The sequence below is a fragment of the Eumetopias jubatus genome, unplaced genomic scaffold, assembly GCF_037043125.1.
Source record: "Eumetopias jubatus isolate StellerSeaLion01/CBP00866 unplaced genomic scaffold, mEumJub1_p1.0 scaffold_7, whole genome shotgun sequence".
Lineage (NCBI taxonomy): Eukaryota > Metazoa > Chordata > Mammalia > Carnivora > Otariidae > Eumetopias > Eumetopias jubatus.
In genome coordinates, this window is record NW_028274813.1 from 13,226,286 (window position 1) to 13,248,435 (window position 22,150).

The 22,150-nt window shown below is 49.7% G+C and overlaps 1 protein-coding gene across 4 annotated transcripts in view; it reads left to right on the forward strand.

The window, feature by feature from the left end:
• Positions 1–22,150, forward strand: part of TTC7B (tetratricopeptide repeat domain 7B) — a 248,846-nt gene that overhangs the window by 13,787 nt on the left and 212,909 nt on the right. For 2 of the 4 annotated variants that reach the window (XM_028098223.2, XM_028098234.2), the window contains exons 2-3: positions 9,119–9,273; positions 15,774–15,942. In XM_028098223.2, coding sequence (XP_027954024.1) covers positions 9,119–9,273; positions 15,774–15,942 — 324 coding nt within the window. Of the gene's footprint in view, positions 1–9,118; positions 9,274–9,378; positions 9,509–15,773; positions 15,943–22,150 lie in introns of those variants that run through there. The other 2 variants (XM_028098245.2, XM_088024480.1) reach the window with 2 other exon arrangements.

Below are 22,150 nucleotides of genomic sequence, written 5' to 3' on the forward strand. Positions count from 1 at the left end.
CTCTGTCTCGTCTGATCTGACCGCCCAGTCTCAGGTAGCCACCCGGTCACTCCCTGTCACGTCCCCGTTTTAACTCTCCGCTGATCTCTTACCACTAGCTGGCCTTTTTCTGGTTTGTCTCCCCTTCTGGAATATAAGCAGCACAAGGGCAGAGACCCCTCTGTCTCCTTCACTGCTGTCCATGCCAGATGCTGGCAGGTGCTAAGTAAATGTTGGCTGGTGTGTGAATGTGAGGAGCCTGGGAGCTCAGGCCGAGGGAGCAGGAAGGCTTCTCCAAGGTGACCCTGAAATGCATCTCACACGATGCCTGGATTTTGGCAGGAGAAGGGAGGGAGATACAACATGTCCAGGCACCCTCGGGTGAGACAGATTGCCACGGCCTCGGAAGGATGCGGGGGGCCTGGAGAGTGTGCACACGGGAGGCTGGTGGCCCAGGGAGAGCAGGTGACAAGCTCTCAGTCATAACCGCAGATGCAGACCTCCTCCACCTGGCTCTGAGATGATGGGCCAGGTCGTGTGAACCCCTTGTGGGTGACCAGACTGGGCATTCCAGAGTCAGAGCACACTCCAATACGGGCCATCTTCTTTTCCTTTTAAATTAACTACTTAATGTTCTGTGCAGGTAATGAAGGTACATGGTACTAAAAATCAACTAATACAAGAGAGAAAAGTAACTTCCTTCCTACATCATCTCCGTGCCCTCCTGCCCCTTTCCACAGACGTAGCCACTCTTAGGACTTTCCTGGGAGGTCCTTTCAGAAATATTCAGCATATCTGTAGATTTATTAGAAAGTGCGTTGTTGGTTTTGTTTTTTTACACACAATAGTAACAGACGGCACACCCTATTTTGTATCTCTCTCTGACGTTGTTACCTATTGCTGTGTAACAAACCATCCCAAACTCAGTGTCTTAAAACAGCCACATTTTATTATTTGTCGCCATCCTGGGCTTGCCCGGGCTCGCTCCTGCATCTGTAGCCAGCTGCGGGTCAGCTCCGTGACATGGCTGCCCTGGGCTGGCTCGCTCACATGGCGGGGCCTGGCTGAGACGACTCAGCTCTCTTCCCTGTGGCCTTTCTTAGATCCAGGCCAGCCCGGCCGTGGGCTCAAGGTGGTCACAGAGAAGCAAGCGGGAAGCTGATGTGTAAGTCTGTTTCCCAGCTTCTGTGTGCGCCAGATGCACTACTGGTCTATCAGTCAGAGCAGATCATGCGGCCCAGCCCAGGGTCAGTGTGAACGGCCACAGAGCATGTGGATTCAGGGAGGTGTGAAGACCTGGGGTAGTGTGTGCAGTCAGGCTACCACGGGGTTGTATGGAGATCCGCTTCCCTCGTGTAATGGACACATCATGTATCATCATGTGGGGTGTAGCATAATTCATTTAACACGTCCCGGGTGAGGACCGTACGGGTGTATTCTGCCCTGTGCTCTTGCCACTAGGGCTGTACGTAGCCAACATCCCTGTATGTACCTCTTGGTGCCTGAGAGCGCATGTATGTAGGGGAGAAGTTACTAAAACTGGGCTTTCTGGGTCAGGTGATGTAGGTACATAAATCATTTTATAGATGTTGCTCAGTTGCCCTCTGCAGACACTCATTTCATGATGCTTCTACCAACACTGTCCAACAGTGTCTGTGTTTCTGTCACTTTTTGGTGGGGAGGGGGGATGACAGGTACTACGAGCGCTGAGAGAGACACCCGTGACTTACGAGAAGCCGGGTCAGTGAGGGGATGACATTCACTGAGCTTGTGCTGAGACCAGGAGACAGAGAAGCTGGCTGTCTCTGCTGGGTGACAGAGGAGAGCTGAAGAACTGGCTCCTGCCTGAACAGGGATTTGTTTTTCCTCTTGGATCACAGCCACGGCGGGAATGGTTTGAATAGACCTAAATGCTTCTCGATTGACAAATCCCAGTTGTTGAGGTTTTTTGTTTTTTTTTTTGGTACTGATATCAGGTACTCCCTGGAATAGAGTAGAAACCCTAAGCTTTTTCTTCCCAACCTGATCAAGTCTCTGGGTGTCAGCTGTTTATCCCTCGAGGGAGAAGGCTGGGAGGAAGGGGCAGTCACCTCAGGGGGCAAAGGCCACAGTCCCCACCCCCCCTTCCTCGGGGGAGATCAGGGAGGTCGAGGCTGCTGGGCATGGAGCTGGGCCAGCTTGGGGCTCGGGGGACTGTTTGGAGATGAAGCATGGCACCAGAGTGCCCCTCCCCTGGGGGGTTAATTCCCCATATTCTTCTCAGTGACGGTCCCCAGGAGTGGTCTCTGTTCGGCTTCAGGCTTTGGCTCCACGTAAGTTCCTGGGGAGCTGGTTTCTGCAGCCTCACTTACACCCTGAAAAATGCCTGAGGGAAAGGTGGAACGAGCCCTGGGCACCCCTGAGTTCCTCCTCACCCCCGTCCCCTGAGAGTCCTAGCAGGTGGAGCAGGAAAGGGACTTAGGGACGGCCTGCTCACACAGCTGCTTGGGAGGGAAGCTGGGCCCCTTTTCTGGGGGCTGATGTCCACATGCCGGGGCCACAGGGCAGGGAGATGGCCTGGTTCAAAGTCCCTGCTCCGGGACGGACCGGCTCTGCTACCTTTGGCATGTTGCTCCACCTCTTGTGCCTGGTTCCCCATTTGTGAGATGGAGATGCTAACAGGCCCTGGCGCGGTTGGGAGGGCTAACAGGACTGTGTACATGGCTTAGCCCACTGCACGGCATTCAGTAAGAGCCCGGCATGGCTTGTCTAGTAATAAATGTTGCATAATGTTCTTATCTTCCTACTGGATTGCAGGCCTCTTGAGCAGAGGGCTTGTGTCTCACAGAGCCTTCTGACCTCATTAGATCCAACGTAACCATTCTGGGAAATAGCAAGTCCAAAACGAATGGCACTAACAGGAACAGTAACACACGTCTACTCAGCACCTGCTTTGTACCCTATGCGTTAGGTACATGATGTCTTAGCCTCACAGTAGCCAGGTGAGGAAACAAAGGTTCAGAGAGGTTAAGTAACTTGCCCAGTGCCACACAGCTAGTAAGCAGCAGAGCTGGGATTAAGCCTGGGGCTGCCTGAGGCCAGAGCTCTGTCCTCCACGTTGTAATGCCAGGCTTTTGCGTTCTGGAAAGTAACATGCCTGGCCCCACCGTGCAGTCCTGCTTCCCCACCTGCAGGGTGGCTTGCCTGGCTGCGCCCTACCCTGTGTCTGGTGAGTGTGAGTAGGCAAAGGAGTGGGGGAAGAGATACTCAGATTTAAGTCTTTCATGTGGCAGAATTCTGATGTAAGGGCTCCCTGTTCCTGTGGGATAGCCGCCAACTCTCCAGGCAAATCCCAGAGCTCACCTTGTTTGTTGAGAAGTGCGTTACAATACGCATTTCTCAGGGATCACTTTTCTCTGTGGTCCCACGTCTACAGTCATGAGAATTGTTTCTCCATATAGTCTGTCCTGTGTTTGTGGTTATTTTATACAGGAGGGTAAATTTGTTCCATCTTGGCTGGAAGTGAAAGTTCTATTTTTATCTTTTTATCCTCTTTTATTTCATACTTAATTCTTTAATCCAGCTGGAATTAATTTTCTTGTATGCCCGAGGGGCCTTTGTTTTCCTTGTACCTCACTGTCCTAGCGTGTAAGCAGACACACTGTGCGCAGTAACAGCTGGCTAGGTGACCTCTGTTTCTTTCGTCACTTGCAGGCTCTGAATCGGGAACCCGCAGGTCCTTGACAGGAGCACCCAGTGCCGTGGAGTGTTCGTCAGGCTGCTGAGCTCCTGCCTCATGAGGACGGAGCCTTGCCGTCTCTGTATGATTTCTCTGGCCTGAGTTCATGGATATTTTTCAGATCCTTGCCCTCCTGGTTGGGAGAGTGAGTGGTAGGGAAGTCACCTTTTTCAAAGGAGAGCAAAGAAAACGTGGTTTGCTTGGGAGATTCATTGGAACCTGAAAATGTTTACAGTTGCACAAACGATTTTGCAACCACCATGCTAATTTCAAATTGGAATGTAAGCTCTTTGCTCAGAGCGCACAGCTCCTTCCAGACCTGAGGAGCTGATCCTTGCCTGTCTGGCAGGAAACTCCTAACTCTGGCCATCTTCCTCTCTCTGCCCTTCGTGGTTCAGCTCTAACAAATTACTTGGAGTTCCCCAAACAACTAGGCTGTGTCATGCCTTTGCATATTCCGACTCTGCTGCTTGAAAGACCTTTCCGTACATTTTCCATTTTGTAAACATGTACCTGTAATATTCTTGGTGAGGGCTTTGTCTCCTCCTCTGCCACCCAGGACTACCTCTTGGTGCCTGAGAGCGCATGTATGTAGGGGAGAAGTTACTAAGTAGAGCTGCAGTGTGCGGAGTGGTGCTGAGGGACTAGAACTTCCATGAGGGGAGGGACTGTGTCTCCTCATTCTGTGCAAAGCCTCTTCTTCTCAGCCGAACCTTTCCAAGGTCCCACCCAGTTGTTCTGATAGAGCTGGGCTCTCTGCATATCTTAGCAGCAAGGCTCTGGTGTGTTCCCCCAGGATCAGGAGATCAAGAAACTAAAAGGCTGTAAATCCTACAAAGCACTAAGGTGGTAGTTTTATAGTTCTCTTTATATGTAGTCCTTTGTTTAAATATTTTTGTAAGCCTAGGCTATAAAGCCAGTGAAACAGGAGAGGTGATGTGAGGGTGTTCTATCAAAAACCTCAGTTGGGTTCTGTGGGATTCCTTCTAGACATGAGGGACTCTGGGAATGAGTATTGATTGGTAAGGTGTTCTCAGATAGCAGTTCTCAACTTAAAGCCTGTTTGGTGGTGGGGAGATCTAGCTAGGATAACAGTTTGGCCGGTGTAACTAAGGTCAGAGTAACAGTGACTAAAGCAAGAGCCAGGTAGAAGTTAATGTTTCTCTCTCATGTAATAATTGATCATAAACAGTCCAGGGCTCAATGACAGCTCCTGGGTGTTGGAGACCAATGCTCCTAATGTTGTGCTCCAAAGTAGATGGCTTCCATCTTGAGGACCGGAATGGATGCACCATTTTCCACCAGCCAAGACTCACTCCAGCTAATGGGGTAGAGTGAAGAGAAACTGGAGGGTAAGCTCATTCCCTGGAAGGGCCCAGCAGAGAAGCTGCATACAATACTTCTGCTCACATCCCATTGGCCATAACTTAGTCACGTGACAGCCTCCAGCTCCCGGAGAGCCTGGGAAGTAGTCTTCACGTTGGCAGCTATGTGCACTGATAAAACTCAGGGACTCTAATACTAAAGGAAGAAGGGGAGAATGAATATTTGGGGACAACTGACAGATTGTGCCACCAGGACCAGGCCTAACGCAGGAGGGTATAGTCCAAGTGCCTTGGCCCGTCATTAAATTAATAAACCATTTATTGAGCACAGACTCTGTGCCAGACATTGTGCTCGGCTCTGAGACTAAAAACTAAGTAATACACAGATTCTTCCTTCAGGTCTCTCATTACAGTCTGGAAGAGGCAGACAGATATGTAAACACCTAGGTTGGGGTGCTTGAGGTTCCTGGGGCAGCTGGGGCTGGCTTGGGATAGGGCATGTGTGGGGAGAGATGAACAGTGCTTGAAAGATCAATAGGTCCTTATCAAGTAACGGTGGATGGTGTTCCTAGTATTCCGAGTCATCCCAAAGGCGTGGAGGGAGGAGGTTCACAGGGCCTGCGTGTGGAGAACTGCCTGTGGAAACTTCCAGGTCCTGTTTTCCGTGGGGATGGGGCTGAGCGGGGAGAAGGGAACCATTAGTCCCATGTTCTGCTCCCCACTTGAGTCTGCATTCTTCTCCCCTCACTCACCCACACCGTCTTCTCTGGCCACTTGGTCCAATGTGCTTTCATCGTCACACTTTTCTTATGTTCTGCTGTTCCCTCAGCCTGGTTTGCCTTTCCCTGTACTGTTTGCCAGTCCACATCGAACTCAGCCTGTCAGGTCTAGTTGAGAGGTGTGGCAGGCCAGGCCACAGTATTTCCCTCACTGAGAACTCATTAGCTCTCATCCACAGTCTTGCTATGGTCGTGGTATTATTCCCCTTTCATAAATGCAGGCTGGTGCTTCCAGAGGGTAAGCGATACGCCCCCGATCCCACAGCTAGAAAGGGGTGGCAGGCAGCAGAGGGCCTGATCTGCTGTCCTTTCTGCTTGTTGGCCTGGGGAGTCTGCTCCGGGCAGCCATTTCCAGCTGCAAGGTCAAAGGAGCCCGAAGCAGGGAGGTAATCAGAGTGGGGGTGGAAATGAGGGATATGTGGAGATAGGAATCTTCAGCTCAGATGTACAGAGGGGCTTTCTTAGAATTGCCCCCCAAAACACCGAGGCTAAATCCTAGGGCCACAGACACAGTGTGACAAACTGGGATTTATATCTATGACTCTGAATCTCATGTTATTTTATTTTTTGGAAATTTAAAATCTACAAAAAAGAAACTCAATGTATACTAATAGTCTCACCACTCAGAAATAACCACCATTAATGTCGCAAGATATATACTTCCAGTTTTTAAAGAAGAGTCACAGTTTTTCCTAAAAGCAATATAAAATGATTCTGCTCAATAAAAATAATTCAAACTGCAAAGGTGAGAGTGAAAAAATTATCCCAAGTCCTGTCATTTGGAAATTTTTATTACTTAAGTGATATTCATTCTAGACATCTTTTTAGGGAAACAGACAGAATAAAGATAAACAGGCATACTTTTATAAATGGTGATCACACTCCCATCTGATATCACAGCCATTAGCCATGGGTAGCTGCTGACCACTTGAAATGTGGCTGGTTCGAATTGAGATGTGTCATAAGTGCAAAGTACACACTAGATTTGGAAAACTTTTTTTTTTTAAGTCAGCTCTATGCCTAACCTGGGGCTCAAACTCATGACCCCGAGATCAAGTCACATGCTCTACTGAGGGAGCCAGCCAGGCGCCCTTGGATTTGGAAAACTTAGTACGAACAGGAATATAAAATATGTTGATAATTAAAAAATGTGGATTGCTTGTTCAACTAACAATATTTTGGATATATTGAGTTAAATAAAAGATACTATCAAAATTAATTTCACTTGTTTCTTTTTCCTTTTTTAATATAGCTACTGCAACTTTTAAAATAGCATGTGGCTTGCATCCATATCTGTTGGGCAGCAGCTATTTTATTTTATTTTTTTAAAGATTTTATTTATTTGGCAGAGAGACAGCGAGAGAGGGGACACAAGCAGGGGGAGTGGGAGAGGGTGAAGCAGGCTTCCCGTCGAGCAGGGAGCCCGATGCGGGGCTCCGTCCCAGGACCCTGGGATCATGACCTGAGCTGAAGGCAGACTTACGACTGAGCCACCCAGGCGCCCCAGGCAGCAGCTATTTTAAAAATAAAGTATTAATAAGTACTGATGGGAAGAAGGAAAGGAAAGTGAATCTAAGCGAATTGTTGAGCTCTAGATAAATGCTTCACCATGTGGCATTGTTTCCGGAAAGAGTGCAGTAAAGTTTTAAAAAGATTGGTGTCGTGTTTTTTTCTTTAAGCATGTATTACCTTGTTTTGAAGGATGGTACTCTGAAGCACTTACCAATTTTGTTACATTGTCATTTTTGCATTGTGTTGGTTTATAGCAGTCCAGTTCTGTTCTGTAGCTAGTTCTTATAGGCATTTAGTATTCTCTATGTCAATGCTCTGATCCTCGCTGTCAGGCCTTTGCCCACACATCCTTCATCCCTGAGCCCTGGATTTCTTTATTAGCTGCATTTCATTCTCAGGAATGGCTCATGCTTCTTGGAGGAGGCTGCTTGCTGCTCTTGCACCTGACCAGTGTTACGGCCAGCTCCAGGCCTGTTGGGTTACGCTCTGTGTCCCTGTGTCCTCTGCAGACATTGTGTCCTTGTCTTCTGCTGTAGGATGCTGCTGTGGTCCTGCCTGATGTTCCCTCATCTTGTAGGCTATTTGCTTTTCCTTCTTGGACAACTTAGAGAATGCTTGAGTTCAGTAACTTAACTCAGCCCTTGTTTACTGTGGCTTGGCCCATCCCAGAACACTAGGTCTCATTTCTAAGAGACTATTTTGGGCGTCCCGGTACACAGATAGAGGCATTGCTGAGAACTTTAGATTTGGCAGATTTGGGTCACTGACCAGGAAGGCTGGGAAGGCTCTCCTTGTAGCTCACTGCCTTCAGTGGACCTACCACTCAGAATCTCAGTGGGTGCTCCGTGACTGTTTCTTGACTTAATTTTAGATTACCTAAATAATAAGCCAATCTGTTCTCCTTTCTGGGACTGGAATGTTGTTAAAGATAAAACTAGAGTCCATTTTGGCCCCTAACTCCAGTTGAGGTCCTCCCTCAACTGTAGCCCAGTGGGAGGTACAATCGTGGATTTGAGGTATATCCTTCCAGACCTTTTACACTGTGCTTATATTTTAATGCAGTTCGGTTCTGTCGCATCACAGAAGAAATAGGTCATGCTCACGCTGGTGTATGAATTGTTCTGGGTTCATGCAGAACATCTAGATGTGCGGATTCCCAAGAGCTACTTCTGGAGTGAGCTCTTCATTCTAATTAACAAGCCAACGTGCACAGTAATGGAATTGTAACTCTTAAGTAGTGTAGTCTTAGGAGTAAAACCTTCATCTAGACATTCCTAGTTGTCAGTGTCTGTATAGCTTCGACTTTTAGGCAGAAACAGACTGCGTGCATTCAGGTCATTTTGACACAAACTCATTTTAAGAATCTGTACGAGACATTGCTCCAGCTCACATCCATGTGTAAGACCACAGAACACAAAAGAGCTAGGAGATGTCACTGCATCAGTTTTGGAAAATACATAGTATTATTTTGTATAGATCATGCCGAAAAATAGCATAAGACAGCTGTGTTTTCCTACTGAGCTTGCGCGCTCTCCATGTTAATACATATCTAGTCTTTCTAGATTCAATAAATGTGTGACAAAGGAATGAGCTACCCCCGTCTGTGTACACATTCTGGAACATTCTTATTGATGAACAGAATTCACTGTAAGCTGGTGCCCACTTGGACTCCCTCTAAGGCTATGAAGTTCCAGAAGGGCCTTGCACAGAGCAGGGGTGTGGTGGTCCTGAGGTCCCCGGGCGGAGCTTCCCAGCACACAGACCATTCCCGGCTCCCATTTAGCTTCTCACTTTGTTCTTTGTAGATGACATGGCAGAGCTTCTCCTCGGGGAGTCAAAGCTGGAGCAGTCCCTGAAGGAACACCCCCTGCGGCAGGGGGCCAGTCCCCGAGGCCCCAGGCCCCAGCTGACCGAGGTCCGCAAGCATCTGACCGCCGCCCTGGACCGCGGGAACCTAAAGGTACTGTGGGTCTCTGAGCTGAGGGGGCCAGTGGGGTGATGCTTGTTCTGCCTCCTCAGGGCAGTGAGCCATGGGGAAGGATGGCCTGCAATGGACCGGGCAGTGTTCAGAGCACACGAGCACGCTGCCACAGCGTGGCTTCTCAGAAGCAGGCCTGCTCACCGTGTGATCGGCGTCTCGGCCCCCTGTCTGGCTGACCCACCTTATCGGGGCTTCCAGCTCACTAGGGTCTCTGGTGAGTCTTCAGTGACACGCTATTCTGAAAAATCTTCTCTAGGTGCTTGGAAGAGAGCTGTTGTATATGGCCCAGAGCTCAACCTGACGCCTTGGCCACTTTAGGAAAGAGAGGAGTTAATCAGGAATGCCATTTACCGCACAATTCCTGCCTAAAATACACAGCTCCTGAACGTCCCCAGGCTGCCGTGGCCCGGAACTGCGTGGGGCTCCTCCTGGCGAGCACAAGCCTGGTACTTTGGTAGGGGAGGCAGCCAGGATGGAACCGTCCCTCTGCCTGAGCAATGGCCCTAACCCTCATGGCCCAGGAGACCTTAAGCACTACCCTTCTGCTCTGCTCCTTCCCTGCCCTGTCTTCCCGTCTCTAGACTCAGCTTTCCCTCTCATCACATATTCTTTTCTTGCTTCCTTTGAATCTCCTTTCCTCTCGTTTTTGCTCCCCCTGTGCCTGCTGCCCCCTACACCCATTAGCTCACTTGCGGGGCTCTGAGTTCTTCCCCGCCCTGAAGGCTGGTTCTTCCTGCTCTTCGGAGGTCACGCTCCTCCAGGTAGCTGCCTGCACCCAGCCCCAGACCCGTCAGCGTCCTCAGCTGCCGTCGTGCTGTTGTGCACCCTTCACCGTTATCTCATCTCCAGAACTTTTTTGTCATCCCGAACCAAAACTGTCTATGCATGAGGCTCCGACTCTCCGTTCCCCCCTCTCTGCCCCCGGCAACCCCCAATCTACTCTCTGTCTCTATGATTCTGACTGCTCCAGGTCCCTCATATAAGCGGAATTGTAGAGTATTTGTCTTTTTATGACTGGTTTATTTCATTAACATAACGTCCTCAAGGTTCATCCATGTTGTAGCATGTGTCAGAATTCCCTTCCTTTTTAAGGCTGAGTAATACTCCATTGTAGGTTTATACAGTGTTTTGTTTATCCACCTGTGAGTGGGCACTGAGATTGCTTCTGCCTTTTGGTACTTTGAATAATGCTGCTATAATATAATACAGACTTTTTTTTTTAAGAGGGTGGGGAGAGAGAGAGAAGGGGAGAGAGAGAGGAAGGGCAGAGGGAGAATCTTAAGCAGGCTCCATGCCCAGTGCAGAGCCTGATGTGGGGCTTGAACTCATAACTCTGAGATCATGACCTGAGCCGAAATTGCGAGTGGATGCTTAACCGACTGAGCCACCCAGGTGCCCCGAATAGTGCTGCCATGAATGTGGGTTTACAATATCTCTTCCAGATCTTGCTTTCAGTTCTTTTGGGCATTTACCCAAAAGTGGAATTGCTGAATCATATGGTAATTCTATGTTTAATTTTTTAAGGAACCTCCATACTATTTTCTGTAGCAGCTGCACCATTTTACATTTTACTTTCTCACCACACTGAGTTCCAGTTTCACCACATCCTTGCCAGCATTTTTTATTTTCTGTTTTTTGCTATTGTTTTGGTTTTGGATAGTAGCCATCCTAATAGTTTTGAGGTGATATCTCACTGTGGTTTTGATTTGCGTTTCCCTCATGATCAGGAATGTTGAGCATCTTTTCATGTGCTTATTGGCCATTTGTATGTCTTCTTCAGAGAAATATCTATTCAGGTGCTTTGCCCATTTTTTATTTGGGTTGGGTTTTTTTTGCTGTTGTTCAGTTGTAGCTCTTTGCCTTTAACCTTGATGATTTCTCTTTCCTTTTTCTTCACTTCCCATCTCAGAACCCTCCAGGGCTACTTCTCTGGACTTTATTCTCATGTTTATGTACACCCCCCCCCCCCCCCGAGAAGCCATGTTTTCCTTAGCTTTACTTTTTGTATCCGTTTTGGAAGCTTGTGCCTATTCCCAAATTGTTCCGTGACCCCCACGGAGGCCACCTCCCTCTCTGGGGCTTAGTTTCTATCAGTTTGAATAGGGTGGGCTGTTGGAGGGGTGAGCTTGGACCCTCCCAGCTCTTAGATATTCCAAGCCTGTGAGCTTTCATTCAGAGATGTCCTTCCTCCTTGTCATCTCGTCACCTCCTTGGCCCTGGAGCAGTTGGGGGCTTGGGCAACATTTGTGTAAGTGAGTGTTAGTGTTTGTCAGTTGTGTGGCTGCAGGCTTCTGGAAATGCAGGCAGAAAGCCTCCTTTCTAAATGGCCTCTATGTATGTCTGTCTCCACTGGACACAGCTCCAGGCCCCTCAGGCTGGCTTGAGAGCATCAGTTAATTACTTTATTTTTTTTAAGATTTTATTTATTTATTTCAGAGATAGAGTGAGCGGGGGTGGAGGGAGGAGCAGAAGGAGAGGGAGAGGGACAAGCAGACTCCCTGCTGAGCACAGAGCCTGATGCAGGGCTTGATCCCATGACCCAAGATCATGACCTGAGCCAAAATCAAGAGTCAGACGCTTGACTGACTGAGCCACCCAGGCACCCCGCGCATCACTTGAATATAGGAAGGTCAGTTTACTAAGCACTTGGTGCTGCATTTGGGCCTTTAAAAACACATATTCTCTCTTTCCCTGTTTCTTTTTTTTTTTTTTTAGATTTTATTTACTTATTTGAGAGAGAGAGGATGAGAGATAGAGAGCACGAGAGGGAAGAGGGTTGGAGGGAGAGGCAGACTCCCTGCCGAGCAGGGAGCCTGATGTGGGACTCGATCCCAGGACTCCAGGATCATGACCTGAGCCAAAGGCAGTTGCCTAACCATCTGAGCCACCCAGGCGCCCCTTTCCCTGTTTCTTTTAAAGGGCCATGCCACACTTCTCTTCAGAGTCAGTTCATGATACTCGTCGGTCCTCATCAGTGAGAAAGGGTAGAGGGACAGTGGACACGTGGGCCGTGCTTCCCAGGGATGGCCATCAGGCGTCCCTTCAAGAGGCCAGAGGGTGTGGCTGTGTGCTAGGGGAGAAAGGTTGAGGATCATGCTCCAGGCCTGACATCTGGCTAGTTTGTTTCCTCCTTCCAGATCCCTAACTTCACTGTGAAGAATTAACCTTCTGGTTTACCAGGTGCTGATGGTTTTTTTGCTCTCCACCCAGTGCAGTAGTAAGAACATGGAATTTCAAGTTAGAATTCCTGAGTTTGTGTTCCAGTTCTAGCTTTATAAGCTGTGTGATTCGGTGAAGTTACGTACTTTCTCTGAGCTTCACATTTCTCATCCGTTAGCATAGTTAGCTAGGGGTTGTCTTGAGGCTCAGATGTGGCACCAGAGACATGTCATTTACTGCGATGTTATTGGTTCTATCTAGAGAGATTTTTCTCCTGTGGCCATTTTAAAGCTTCCTCTACCGTATAAAGAATGTTCCAAAGTCGCCCAGCTTTTGCACGGGTGTGTTGCCCCAATAGCTGGCTACTGTGAAACTTGTTCTCTTCTTGACCTTAAATCAGTACGTCTCCTGGTGGGGCACTTGCTCAAGCCCAGTGCAGACAAGGTGCCCACAAAATACGCACGGACTGAAACAGGCAGGACCAGAGCAAGGTAGCAATGTGGTGGGGCAGAAGGAGCCTGGCCTGGGAGTCAGGAGACCTGCTTCTCAGTCAAGTCAAGAAAACCGTGTTTCTCCTGGGCAGGGCAGCACAGCTCTGCTGGGGCCGGTATCCCCAGCCCTGCAGCGGCAGCCTCTGTGTGGGGTCGCCAACTAGACTCGCTCCGGCAAGGCTCTCCCAGTGCATGCACACTGTGCCTTTGCACTTGGAATTTTGTTCAGGCTCCTGTATCTTTTACATCTGGCCTTGTAGTTTACTTTTCTTTAAAAAAAAAAAAATTTTTTTTTTCAAGTTGAATTAAACATCTTTTTCTTTTGGTAAAATATTATCTAACACAAACTTTGCCATCAAACCATCTTAAAGTGTACAGTTCTGTGGCGTTGAGTACATCTGCACCGTCGTGCAGCCTCTACCACTGTCCATCCCCAGATTGAAGCTCTGGGCCTGGTAAACACCAACCTCTGCTCCCCTCCCCCTTCTGTTTGCTTTTTAAACCAGTGGTCCCAGGGCTGGAAGGCCTAAGGGAGGAAGGAAGACAGCCTTGTCTGCCAGGAAGCCTTTTCTCTGGGTAGAGAACCCCTGTGGTGGGACTTTTTTTCATAGCTCTTTTCCTCTTCTCTTAAGTCTGTTTTGATTTTTCTGTTTGCAAAGATAATTCTCATTTCTTGCATTCTAATTTTCTTTCTCTCTCTCTGGCCACTCAAAACCCCCTTTTTTTGTTCCTTTCAGGGCGCCTGGCTGGCTTAGTCAATAGAGCATGCCACTCTTAATCTCAGGGTCATGAGTTCAAGCCCCACATTGGGCATGGAACCTACTTAAAAAATAATAATAAAATTTAATTTAATTTACTTTAAAAAAAACCCTCCCTTCCTTCCCTTTGCTGATTTTACCATCTCTCTAATGCTGCCCATTGCCCCTGCTTCCTTTCTTTTTTTTTTTAATTTTCTTTTTAAAGATTTTATTTATTCATTTGAGACACAGAGAAAGAGAGAGAGAGAGAGCATGAGCAGGGGAGCGGCAGGCAGAGGGAGAGGGAGAAACAGGCTCTCCACTGAGCTGGGAGCATGTTGTGGAGCTTGATCCCAGGAGCCCGGGATCATGACCTGAGCCGAAGGCAGACGCTTAACCATCTGAGCCACCCAGGCGCCCCAACCCCTGCTTCCTTTCAAAAAATACTTTATGATTTCACTTATATGTGGAATCTAAAAAAAAAAAAACAACAAATGAATAAAGAGACAAACAAAAAGCAGAAACAGACCCATAAATACAGAGAACAAGGTGATGGTTGCCAGAGGGGCGGGGGGGTTGGGGGGTGGACGCAATAGATGAAGGGGAGCAGGAGATACAGTTGTGGACTGAATGAGTCCCAGGAATAAAAGGCACAGCATAGGGAATGGAGTCAGTGATCTGTAACAGCACGGTATGGTGACAGGTGGCGGCTGCACTTATGGTGAGCACAGCAGAGCTTAGGGAGTTGTCCAGTCACTATGTCGTACACCTGAAAAGTGTGTGACATTGTGTGTCAACTATACTCAAAAAAAGAAAAAAAAAAAAAAAAAGAAATGCCCGGAAGCTGGCGATCCTGGCGGACAGCTGCTTTGCCATGCTCTGACTGGTTACCTGGCATTGGCCACCCCGTCACGGTTAACAGAACGGTGCAGCTTCCTGGCATGCTCCTGTAAGCAGGAAAATCTAGCCTTGCATAGCCTGGGTTCCAAGGAGCAGGCCTGCGAGAGGGTGATAAATCTGTCTCCTTATATAGCAGGCTAGGCTGTCTCCTCTCTTCCTGCTGATGAGTGCTGGCCAGGGGGAAGGGCAGCGGTTGAGGCCAGTGGGGATGGACTGGGGAGGCCAACCTCTCCTGCCTGGAGAGGAATGAGGGCCCATCAGAGGACGAGGGCTAGAGCTCGCAGCCTCTGTGGGGGGTGGGGAGGACCAGGGTTCAGTCACCTTACCCAGTGAGAATGGCTCAGTGGGAAAAGTTCGCCCCTGGAAAGAAAGCAAGTCCTGGGTTTTGCACCAATTTAGAAAACCTCTCTCTTTGGGTTATTTGGGTTATTGTCTTGTAGCACACCCCCAGGGCAGCGGGCAGGATGCACCAGGATGTCCTTTTTTGAGACAGGTGCTTGTATGTTTTGTTCATAAAGCATCCCTTCGTCCTTGGCGCAACACAGCCAAGCACGGGGACCTGTGGGGAGCCTCAGTGTTCGGTTTCGTTTTGTTTTACAGCCACTTTCTTGAAGTGGAGTTCATATGCCATATAACTCACCCATTTAGAATGTACAGTTCAGTGGTTTTTAGTATATTTACAGACTCGTGCAGTCATTACCCCATTTTAGAAAATTCTCATCGCCCCCAAAATAAACCCGTACCCATTAGCAGTCACCTGCCATCCCCCACCCTCCAGCCCTAGGCAAACACACTAATCTACTTTCTGCCTCTATAGATTTGACCACTCGGGCCATTTCATATAAGTGGAAGCATGCAACATGTAGCCTCTTGTGATTGGCTTTTTCACCTGCCATGGTGTTTCTGAGGGTCATCCCTGTGGTAAGCATGGGGCACTGCTTCCTTCCTCACTGTGGCTGGGTAATATTCCACTGTGGGGCCATACCACATTTTCCTTATCCGTTCCTCAGTCATTGGGCATTCAGGTTGTTGGCAGTCACAGGGCCATGGCAAACAATACTGCTGTGAACATTCGTGTGCGCATCTTTGTGTGGAGAGCCCCGAGGCTTTGTGGCAGCAGGTGTCGGGTCCCCGAGGGAGCATTACTCCTAGCATCGTAGGAAAATGTTTTTCTCTCTCCTTTTCCTTCTAGTCAGAGTTCCTACAAGAATCCAATCTGATCATGGCCAAGTTGAATTATGTGGAAGGAGATTATAAGGAGGCTCTCAACATCTATGCCCGGGTGGGCCTCGATGACCTGCCGCTGACAGCCGTCCCTCCCTACAGGCTGCGCATGATTGCGGAAGCCTACGCCACCAAAGGTGAGCCCGCGCCTTCCCTCCCGGGAGGCTGTCCCCTGGGGCCACGCTGCGTGGAGCCCACAGGCCAAGCCTGTACCCTGGGTCAGCACCTCCGCATGGTGTGGGCCCCGCCACACCCTGTTCCCTCAGACCCTCAGTTCTTCAGTTACCCCTGAAATAAATGAGGGGCAAACATTTTAGTAAAGGATCCTGATAATTAATATGCAATGAAATAGGAATTTTTTTTTTTTTTTTGGTAATTAAGACAATGCACAGCACACGTCAGGATTCTTGTCATATGGCCACTTGGCCACATGGCTGACCAGTTTTATTCATTATTGCCACCTCTGGGCTAATTTAATTAAGGCTGATTGGTCCCTGCAAATGGCTGTAACAGCCAGTCATCCAGTGTTTAGCTGTGTGCGTGGGGGCTCCGGGGCTGGAAGGAAGTGTAAACGTCAGCCCGGTTGCCAAGAAGGAGCTTGCAATCCCATGTGAGAGGATGCAGTCCCACGGAGAAGAAAATGACAGACGCAGGACACACACATTGTTTGACTTTTCCAAGCTGCCACTTCCTCATCTGTGAAATGGGTATAACCACATTCACGTCATAGATTTAGTCTAAGGATCAGTCAAATAATGTATGTAAAGCACTGACCACAGTACCTGGTGCATACTAAATGCTCATCAAATAATATTTTAAAATATCAGCCCCAAACAAGGCAGCAGATGGTAAAAGTCAGGTGGCTAACAGCTTTTTAGAGATAAGAGAGGTCACACAGGCCCACAGGACCAGGAAGGCTTCCTGGAGGAGGAGGGACACTTTGAATTGGAAAGGCCATCGTAAGAGAGGGAGCATCTGAAGCAGCTCCTCTCCGTCCTGCCACCTACTGTCCAAACCATGCATTGTGACTGACTGTGGCCAGCACAGAGGCCGGGGCCCTGGTCACTCGTGTGCTGTCAGCTGTCGGACTCGGTTGTCCTGCACAACGATGAACAAAGACCCAGCCTGAGGCACACTTAAGAGCTTTGTTTCAGGGGTGACGTATTCAACCTGTTCCCTGGGGAACCTCAAATACTGCCAGGTTCATCTAATTAATCTTCGAAACCTCCCTGCGGGCCGGGGAAGGATGCTGTCACTCTTGGACGGGCACTCTGGCACTTTGGCTGGCACCGTCCTGTGAGGCTGGGGGCGCCACGGGGCGTGCTGGGGTGTGTGCCACGCAGCTGCCCCCTTCTTCGTGGTGCCTGCTCCGTCACCTCACATGCCTTGGGCTTGGGGGAGTTTGTGTGTGATTTGGGGCCAGAAACGATCTCCTGCAAGGAGAGCAACGCTTCACCAGTCACCCGGGGCCCAGTGGGTTGTCTTCAGGGGTTTTGCTAGTTGCAGAGGGGGGATGGCTCTGGGGTCTGCTTCGCAGCAAGAGCTCAGGTCCTCGTATCAGCTCTAAGACAGACTGGTGGTGGCAGCCATCTGCAGGGGGCACTGCCCGCTCAGCCTCGTGGCTGAAGGAGGACAGGAGAGGGCAAGGAGGACGGGAGACGTGGTCCCTGGGTCTGGGCCTGCGTCATACGTGATTAGCAGTGCGCCCCCAGCTGTGGTGGGAGGCTCCTGGGAGACCTGGCCCTGGCCGGCTCCTGTGGGCACACATAGCATCACACGCGTGCAGGAGAGGCAAGTGTTGCTTGTGCCAGAGGAAGTGGCCTGCAGCCCAGGTGGCGCTGGCCCCGAGAGCCGGCGCTGGCCAGGTGAGAGGCAGTGCAGAGGGGGGATTCTGAGCACCAGTGCTTAGCTGTCCGCCTGGTCCGGCTCCCACCACCATCACGTACTGGCTCTGCACGCCTCGGTTTCTCCATCTGTCCAGCTCTCCTTGGGTTGTCTTGAGGATTACACGAGATCATCTGTATCAAATGCCCAGCACATAGTGAACATGATCTAAATAGTAGCGTAAAAGCTGAGTGTTTGTTGGGGTACTACAAGAAGTGACTTACAGTAACTGAAAAATTGTCCCTTTAATTTGTGGAGATGCCCAAAGACAGGACAGTTCTCTGAGGAGTTCAAGAGGCTCTTGGTCCTAACTCTGGGTAGCAGCACTCTTTGGTTCTTCTTTCTTCTTCAAGGTCCTTGAGAAGTTTTCAGGAGAGACTGTGGACAAATATTAGATGAATGCTAGTATACGGGGTTCTCTTCTCTCCGTTGTGAACCACGAGCCTGCAGGGGTCTGAAGCAGGGTTGGTGTCCTCAGCTCAGCGTTTCCAGCACTTTTGAAGTAGTTGCTGACGTTTCCAAATTGAGACCATCCAGTTAAAAAATTGGCTTTCTGGCTTCTTCGGGAAGAAGGGAAGGGCTGTCCCCTCAGGCCCCCTGGGCAAGCCCTGGCTGGAGCTGAGCGCCCAGCGCTCACCTCTCCCCTGACCACCGCGTGCTGCTGTAGGCTCGGAGTTCGCCTTTTATGGGTCACCTGAACTTTTCCACAATCTCCAGCGGTCTGATTGGACCAGGGCTTTCCGCCAGAGCCTGAAAGTATCACTCCCACATCTGCTCTTCCAGCCATGGCTGCGAGCTCTTCCCCTGGCCAGGTAATGTTAGCCTTGGCTTATTGGGAATCTGCAGCCAACATCATTCAGGTACCAGTTAGGGCTCTACTGTCTCTTAAATCCTCCAAACCTGTAATTTATAGACAAAGGAGATGAGACTGGGCAAGGTGACTGGAATGCCCACTGTGTGCCCTTTATTTGGGTATCTCAGCCAGTCTTTATCACCACCCTATGAGGTGGGCTCTGTTACTCTTTCCATTTTACAGATGAGAAAACTGAGGCACAGGGGTTAGATAAGCTGCCCAAGGTCCCGAAGCCAGGAAGTGGATGATCCAGGACTCGAGCCAGAGCCCATGCTCTCCTAGTGAGAGGCAGAAGGGGCCTCAGTCTGGAGCCCATGTTCTTAACCATTCTGCTCTGTTGGCATGTGGATCAGAGCACGCTTGGGCCAGGTGAGGTTTCCTCATGTAGAAAACACTCAGATCACTAGAGGATACCCTTGATTTGCACATAGACACCTCTTGGCAGCCTCACCTTCATTGTTCCTCCACTGTAATTTCTGCTCCTTGCCCAGATTTCTTCCTGTAAATTCTGTTCCTCCAGTTCATACTTCCTGTCTTCTCTGATGGCCTCTGGGACTCACCTGTTCAGAGTCAACCATATTCGCTGCTGTCTTTGCTCAGTAGATTAGTAGGTGACATGAAAGTCATACTAGAATCAGTTGTCCTGGTATCAGACGCCCCTGCAGGTCTGTGAGTTCCTCTAAAGGAGGAGCTGTTTGTTTTGTTTGTTTGCCATCCTCAGAACTCGGCACAGGATTTGGCACATAACTGGTGCTCAGTTATTGAGTGAAATTTGTACAGGTTCCCTTGCTTGCATTTTTACTGAGATGCCCATCATGTCATTCAAGTGATCTGGGTGCCTTCACTCCTAGCCTAGCATGGTGAGATGCGTTTTCTTTGTAGATGACATACTGGGCATATTTCAATGATTTAGAGTCCTTCCCTGCCGATTATGGGCAATACCTCCGAGAGTATGCTGACGTCACACCATAACAGAGCCTGACATGGATCTCTTTTTGAAAGGTTGTACATTTCCATTCATTTCCATGATCAGGGACTTCTGACATAGATCTCAACTCCCCCCACTATCCCCCCAACTCCTTCCTTCCATCTCGTAAACCTAAGCAGACAGAGAGTGGGAATCGAGGAAATGGAGAAACTCTAGCTTCTGGTAGTACTGGTTTAATCAAGCGAGTAGACATCTTTGCTCTGGGATACAGATTGATGTAGCAAATGAAATCTCCAGGACACCAAGTGGCCACAGATGTTCTTTTCACAAATGGAAAGGCTGGGGAACAGCGGACACATGGCCACTGTCTATTTTGGGACTTAGATGTGCTGGACACGGGGTGACTTTCTGCAGATCGGCCAGTGGGAGCTGGAAGTGGCTTGCCTTCCCCGATACGGCCTCTGTAAACAGCCTTGGTATGTACCCTGTTGTCTCACAGGGACTGAAAATGCCTGGGTTCCAAGATGAGGGAGTCCTGGAACAGTCCGCCTGGTCACAGCTGGTGGGGCAGCTGTGTTCTCCGAGGTTCCTGTTCCTCCCCATCCACTAGGGTGTTGTCCTCATCTGTGTGATTGAAGCTGCTGTGGTGGCGTGATGCAGCTCGTGGAAGGGGGCAACGAGGGAGACGTCTAGGGTGAGCAGAAGTAGCACGGGTCGGTTCTGCTGACAGCCCGCTGGGGAGAGGTTGCTATAGCACCTTAGCCACCAGGGACCTGGGATAAAGAAGACTGGGGGCTCACGTAAGCCTCTGATTTGACATGTCTAGCAGAGCTTGGTCTCACCCAGCTAACACCTGTAGGAGGGGCAGGGAGAAGGAAGTAGCCTGCACCCAGGCTAAGGAAAGGGGACGTGGAGGCCCTGAGGCTCTGGCGCCCAAGAGGAGGGAAATTATGAGCCTGGAAACAGTGGCGTGGTATTAAGCTTCCTTTCTAGATTGCGCGGTACGAAGCTGAGAAGGACCGACGGCAGACGGCCAGCGGGGCCTTCCCAGTCACCCCTTGTACAGACATTTTCTCTTTCCACTGGGGGAGACTGCCAGGGAGGCCAAGGGACTTGCCTGATGACGCCCAGTAGGCTGGAGGCAGGGCCAGAATGAGGCAGGAAACCTTCCTGTCAAACTGCATGACCTCCGTTCCCAGGTGGAGAAGGCAGCACGGGGATGGGGAGCTCTATGGAGCCTCCCATTGTCTCTTTCCTCCTTTGCTCCCAGGTTTGAAATTGCTCCTTTGATGCGCTGGTTAAGAACCTGGGGTTTTGGAGCCAGACTGCCCAGGTTTGATCTCTAGCTTTGTCACTTATTAGCTATAAGACCTTGGGCGAGTTCCTTTCGTCTTCCTGGGGCTCAGGCTTTTTTATCTATAAAACAGAGGTAATTATAGTATCTACGTTATAGGGTTATTGTAGGGAATGAGGGAGTACGGGTAAAGCTCTTAGTGTAGTGCCTGGTGGATCAACAGAGTTTAGCTATTTTTGTTCTTGGGTGTGACCCCAAATGGCTAGACCTCTTAGGGAGCCCCAGGTAACGTCCAGTTATGGGGAAGAGGGGAAGAGTTGCCTTAGCATATCTGCCTTGTCTGGCAGAGGGTATGGTCCCAGGAGTGGGACCCAGGAACAGTACGTTTAGAGGGAAATCTTTAGAGGCAGATCAAGCAAAGATCTGAGGTCCGGAGTGCCATCTGGGGAGGAAGAGGTGTTGATGGTGTTGGAGGATGGGCAGCACCCAGTGGCCAGGGGCAGATGGAGAGTTTTGCTTGAGGATGGGGCCCAAGACACACTCCCTCTGCACTTCACCAGTCTTGCCCAAGGCTGATCCAGAAGGTTAGAGGTCTTTGGAATTGGGCCCACATTAATGGTTTTTTCACAAAAGGCCATTTACATTGGAATGGTTCGGTTGATTCAAGTAGTGGTCCTTTAAGAGGCGAGAACCATTCACACGGTTCTCTGACAGCTGTCTTCATAAGGAACATGCTAAATACACAGGAGAGAGAGCCGCGGAGGAGAAACCATCTCTTGGTTGGACTCCCCTTCCTGGCCAGAGGCCGGGGGCCAATCTCTAAAGACCTCCCCTTCTCTAGAGTCTGCAGAGCTCATGGACCTCTTGCTCTTGCCAGAAGTGCAGGTATGATGTAGGATAGCATTCGAATTACATAATGATCTCCCCTTGGAAAATGTGACAGCCTTTTTTGCCTGCCTCCTGTAAAGTTGGCCCTGGGGCTGTCTTTGGACTGCCCACTGTGTGCGTTCTGAGCATCCCGTCTCAGGACACGGAGTCAGGGAAGGAATGAAGACCCCTGGCTTCTGCAGTGGGCAGGGTGAAGGGGCAAAGGAGCTCGCGAGGGAGGCTTCTCAGAAGTGCTGCCTTTTCCCTGAAGCTGATAAGCACTAGTCTTTAAATAGAGAACCCATTTCCAAAAGCTTTGGATCCCAACTTTGCTCTCCCCAGTTTGAAACCGAGTGTCTTCACACATCCACCGACTTCAGCTTAGCATAAGCAGTTGTTAGACCAGGAGACTTAGCACATTCACCGACAAATGTTTTTGGAAGATGCACCTGGGGATTGCTCGCTCTCTTCTGGGGGCCTCCCACCAGAGCAAACTTTAGATACATCAGCACAAGGGAT